The sequence below is a fragment of the Thalassophryne amazonica genome, chromosome 15 (assembly GCF_902500255.1).
Source record: "Thalassophryne amazonica chromosome 15, fThaAma1.1, whole genome shotgun sequence".
NCBI classification, from domain to species: Eukaryota; Metazoa; Chordata; class Actinopteri; order Batrachoidiformes; family Batrachoididae; genus Thalassophryne; species Thalassophryne amazonica.
Genome location: NC_047117.1, coordinates 69,967,716 through 69,973,423, shown reverse-complemented (window position 1 = coordinate 69,973,423; position 5,708 = coordinate 69,967,716). Strand labels below are relative to the sequence as shown.

Sequence of the window (5,708 nt, the reverse complement as noted above, 5' to 3'; positions counted from 1 at the left end):
CTTCAAGCAATCTTGACTGTTTCATGTATATTATTTCAGGACTATTTTGGTGGGGTGGTGCACACAGGCAAATGAATAAATAAAGACTTGGACATGCCCGATTCTTTATTTCTCTCAGAGCGAGTCCGAGTGCTTTTCTGCTGCATTCATGTCAATATTTCCACATTTCAATCAAAAAGAAGATGGGAAGGAATTCAAAGAAATCAAAGAGCCAGGAGTGTCTGGGACCAAGTGGGGAACAGGTGTTCTGACGAAATGTCATTCCTGTAGGCGAATCTGCGAAACGTTTCGCAAATTCGCTACTAGTACTAGTTAACACAGTTTTAAAAAGGCATAGTTTGGACCATGTATCATCCTTATCACGTTACGGGGTAACATGCCACATGTCATAGAATCCACTAGATGTAGACATTGTTTGACCTTTATTTTGGAGACCAAGCATTCAACACTGTCAACACTATTCCATTTATTAATCCTATTAGCTCAACCAATAATTTGCATCACTTTTTACCAAAATTGGAGCAACTTTAACTCTTGATCCCTGTACAAAATGAAACTGACCTTTGTCACCATTCTTGCTATTTTTATCCCGTAACTCCATAGAATTTAGTCACAGATAGTCCAAACTATACCTTTTTGGAATCTTTATGATCAGGCAAATAATGTGGAATATTTTTCAATATGATTGGAGCATCTTTTAATTTTGACATCTGTGTAATTCTTCAATTGACCCCTACCTGACCACAGATTGAAAAGTCAAGTGGCCAATCGGTTTTTTCAAAAGAGGAGTTTCTGAGGAGTATTTCTGCCGAATCTGATGCTTTTATCACCATTTGCACGATTGTTTAACTTATCTGCTGCACTAATACCAGTCTTGCATCCTCATAGAACGGTGGAGACACACAATATTGTTTCTCCTGTTTGGGATGGTTTTAATTTAGGTGTAAGATTCACAGCTATGAATGTCAATTGTTTCTTGTTCAGACCTAAACATTGTACCTATATAGTGTTAAAAATTTCCCCCCAAAATTTGAAATGTTTTTCAAAGTATATAAAGAAACAAGTGTTTGTATATTTATGATAAAACACAAGTTTATTAATTTTTTCTTTCCCAGTGTTTTATGTTGAGTGCTCAGGCGCACAAAGCCCACTGAGTGGACGTTTCTGCAGCTTTATGTAAAAAAAAAAAATCCTATTTAAAAAAAAAGTTGAACACGTTTTTTTATGTCCCGTGAAGAATAAAAACACTTACGAAAAAGATCTTGACCAAGGCTTTCATAATTCATGCATCACACTGTCAATTATTTAGTTACATTTTTTTTTTTGGCTTTTGACCTTTGACGGATTCTGAATCTGACGCATGCGCCGTGATTTAGGATGACAAATCGATCATCGAGTGAATGTGTATAATCCGATCATTGCAACACAATGACTGACAAACAAAATGTTCAGAAAAGGTAATTTAAATGTTAATGACTCTTTGTGTTTAGTCGTCGTGGGAATGGCTAAGCTAAAATAACCCGTTATTAGATGTAATAATTTAACCATGTGGGTCGTTTAGTTATCGCTCTATGCTAACTTTTTGTTGGCTAGCTAACGTTTCCAGATGCTAATTTGTTTTGCTTTTCAGCGTGAAAATAGCTGCTGGAGCCGTAGTTTGTGTTGAAAGTGAAATCAGAGGAGATGTCACCATCGGTAAGGTTGACCTTGTTTTGTATGTGGTCGTTTGAAAGCCGATCTTCTGTGGTGATGGATTTGAGTGATTGTGTGTCAGGTCCCAGAACGGTGGTCCACCCCAAAGCTCGGATCATTGCGGAGGCAGGACCCATCATAATCGGAGAAGGCAATTTAATAGAAGAGCAAGCGCTCATTATTAACAGGTGAGTCAGTACGACCACCACCGACGTGCTCTTGAACCAGGATCTTAATCTCCAGCTGCGCAGTTTTTTTTTTTTTGTTTTTTTTTTTTGGCTACCCATCCTGATAATAACTACTTGTTCTCAAGTTACCCAGAGAACATCACACCAGATTCTGAGGGTGTAGAACCAAAGACAATGACTATCGGTGTCAACAATGTGTTTGAGGTTGGATGTGGTATCCTTTCACTTGGCCAATCAAAGGCATTGGAAGAGTGATGCACACATGGAACACTGTGAAATGTAATATTTTGGGATACTTGTGATTTCTTTATTAATGTAAGTGACACATTCTCTACAGCTGGAGATGTACTGGAAAGTGTTTTACAGACTATATTTTTGTCTACCTTGACCTATGAATGATCTTGACCATAAGTTAATTATCTGGAGACACTTAAGCACAGAATGTCCTGACCAAGTTTGGTTAAAATCTATTTGTTTATTGTGTTAAGACACACATACAATAACACCCTGCCTTACAGCTGATATGTAACCTAACTAATATGACTGAAGTGATTTATACTATTTCTGGATCAACAGTTGGCTCACATGCCTCTGTCAGATAAGTCAACCAGATCTGGACCATGTAACTGTGTGGCACACATTTGCTTGAGTTTTTAATCAATGTTAGTTCTTGACAGTATTTATCTAATGTGCTTCAGTGATGTTTCATCAAAATTTTTTTCCAGTAAAGTGAGGCAGTACTGTACATTAAAATTTGTCTTAAAGCACAACTTTTCCTCAACTAACTAACAGTATCACAAGCCCTGAAAATTGGAGACAACAACGTCATAGAATCTAAAGGTAAGCTGTTCACATTGGGTGTCATTTCTATTATGGATTAGTTTGTCCAAAACAGTATCTTACAGTGGGAGTAGCAAAAATGTGCAATCATCACATTGTAGTAGCTGGAGTTGTTTTTATCAGTTTGCTTGTCATTAAGTTTCCCTCTACTTTTAAAGCTGTACTTAAGGTTTGTGATGTCGTGGAACCCATATTATTAAAACATTGATGTGCGTGACTGCAACATGTTCTCTTGTGTTCTGTAGCTGATGTTGGCAGGAATGTGATCCTCACCAGCGGCTGTATTGTTGGAGCCTTCTGTCAGGTCAACACGTGTGAGGTCATACCTGAGAACACGGTCATCTATGGGTCTGGATGCATGAGGCGGGTTCAGACAGAGAGACCACAGGTACACTAACTGCAGGCAGTGAGGCAGTGCCCGCAGCTGTGTGTGTGTTGGATTACTTCCCTACTTGTACTCTGCATTCAAATTTTGCTGAAGCTCACATTAAAAATGATTGTTTTTAACAAAGCTGTTAGTTTGGATCCCACACCGTACTGTTCTTTGAGGCCTGTTTTGTGTTCTTCAAAATAATCAGCTTCTTTTTGTGTACATTCAAGGTTGAACAAAAAATGACAAGCAGTCGCCTCATTCCTAAATGCACGTCTGTCTTGTCGTTACAGCCTCAGACTCTTCAGCTTGACTTTCTGATGAAGATTTTGCCGAACTACCACCATTTAAAAAAGACTGTTAAAGCCGGCCACAGTGCCACCGAAAACATGAAGCTATAAAAGGCTGGTAAAGTCATTTGTGTCTGTATATAATGCAAAACATGCAGCACTTTCTTTAAAACTTTCATTCTAATATTTTCTATTTCATGCATTTATTTATCTTGCTGTGCTGCTGTTTCACCAATTCAATAAACATTGGTGTGTTATGACCGTATTTTTTTTTTTTTTAAAAGAAGGAATGGACAGCTTTCACATCTACATTTTGAAAGTGATAAAATAGAAGTAACATTATGTGGATATATAAATACATAATGCTTCAGAGAAGAAAGTAACTTTGCCCTTTGAATGTGAGGAATGTTACTGCTGAAATCGGAATGTGTCCCTGTGACCCATGAAGCTCAAACATTAAGATTGTCTCATCCTACAGTAGACCTTTACACTGAATCACAGAAATCTGTTGCTGTGCCACTGGTGGTGCAAAATGTAAGAATCCAGAAAAAGTACAGTTGCTGCTTTGTCAGTTTCCACAGATGAACTCCACAGCATGTCAGACATATAGAAAACAATTTATTTACACAAAGACATTTATTTACATTTAACATTTATTGGAACTCATAGTACTCCAGCATGTCTGCCACATGGACACTGTGTCTTTTAAATGTCCTCTTCCTCTGCATAGTCAGCCTCTTCCACTTTTTAACTGGTACCTGAAGTAAATGAGAGAGGTTATTTTAATGACTGAATGGTGTGAACAGAGTGGGTGCACATTATTAATTTTGGGGAGTGGGGGGACCACATACCGTATTTACTCCATTAAACGCTCAGGGTGCATGCAATTTTCGAAAAGATGGGCGTTTATTGACAATCATTTGTGTGCGTATGCCTGCTGTACACAGTATGGCCTTACAGTACATACGGACGTGTACTGCATGCAAGAGAAGCAGCAGACTGGCACTGCACAAACGTTACTCAGCAGTGTTCAAGCTAAAAGTCATGAAAGAAGCAGAAGAGAAGGGGAAGCACCATGCTGCTCGGACTTTATAGTTGATAGGAAACATGGCTGGGAGTGGTGTAGGCACAAGGATGAGCTTGCAACCCTGGGGAGGAAATGTGTGTTATGACAGCACTGAAGAGGAGCTGATAAAATGACTCCAGGAAAGGAGAACGACAGGCATCCGTGTGACAGGGAAGAGTCTGAAATATGATGCACTGCAGCTGTATAAGCAACATGGAAACCAGAACTTCAGAGCCTCAAATGGCTGGTATTTTAAGTTTGTGGATTGACATAACGTAAAAGCAGACGATACACTCGTGTTGCTCAGCCCTTAAAAAAAAAAACAAAAAAAAACTGATGGATATCAAGGTGCACAAATTTCTGAAGTATGTCTTGAGAAGGAGCTGGATATGCAAATATGACACCAGTATGATTGGGAATATGAATGAAACACCAGTTTGGTTCCAACTGCCAGGGAAGAGAACCCTTTCACAAGCTGGGGGGTGTGAAATAACGGTATCATCAACAGGGTATGGAGGAAAAAAAAAAAAGAGGATCACTCACTCTGGCTGCCTACGCATGTGGTACCATGTTGGCACCATTGGTACTGATGTCAGGGATCAGGCCTATGAACAAGGATGAAATCCCAAGCAGCATACAGGTGTACTACTGTGGATCTGAGAGAAAATCATGGGCAGATGAAGACTATCAAGCATTGGCTAGGGGTCATCTGGGGACAAAATAGTTAGACACGCTGTCTACTTGTGGGATTCATTTCAAGGCCATTTGACCGCCAATGTCAAGAAGGTGGTAAAGGAAACCTACAGCACCAGCATAGCAGTGATACCCGGAGGCTGCACATCACACCTGCAACCTGCTGATATGAGTTGGAACTGTCTATTCAAAGCCTGTATGCAAGAGTTGTATGATATGATGAATGGCTGTTCAGTGGACCGACTGAGAAAACGTTCTATGGGAAAAGGAAGTGCCCAACAAAGAAGGATTTACTCAAATGGATCAAGAAATAGTGAGCAATAACACCTGAGGCGATGCATAAATCCTTCAAGAACTATGGCATCTCCAGTGCTATGGATGGCTCAGGTGACAATTTGTTTGGGGCTCAGTCTCTTTCTGATGGTGACCAGTTTGAGGGATTTGATGCAGTTGAGATTGCAGTGGAAGAGGAAATCATGGCAAACCGACAAGAAGATCCGAGTATTGCACTACCTGAGTCAGACATCATCCTCCCGAGTCAAATGTGGGGGGAAGTGAAGATGACGTTT

General features: G+C 39.7%; 1 protein-coding gene across 1 annotated transcript; it reads left to right on the top strand.

The window, feature by feature from the left end:
• The first annotated feature begins 1,346 nt into the window (after positions 1 to 1,346).
• On the top strand, positions 1,347 to 3,647 carry dctn6 (dynactin subunit 6). The gene is made up of 7 exons (XM_034187862.1): positions 1,347 to 1,457; positions 1,631 to 1,695; positions 1,775 to 1,880; positions 2,006 to 2,094; positions 2,673 to 2,720; positions 2,966 to 3,108; positions 3,384 to 3,647. Exons 1-7 carry the CDS (start codon positions 1,429 to 1,431, stop codon positions 3,489 to 3,491), a joined length of 588 nt encoding a protein of 195 aa, XP_034043753.1. The 5' UTR covers positions 1,347 to 1,428; the 3' UTR covers positions 3,492 to 3,647.
• Positions 3,648 to 5,708: the final 2,061 nt, after the last annotated feature.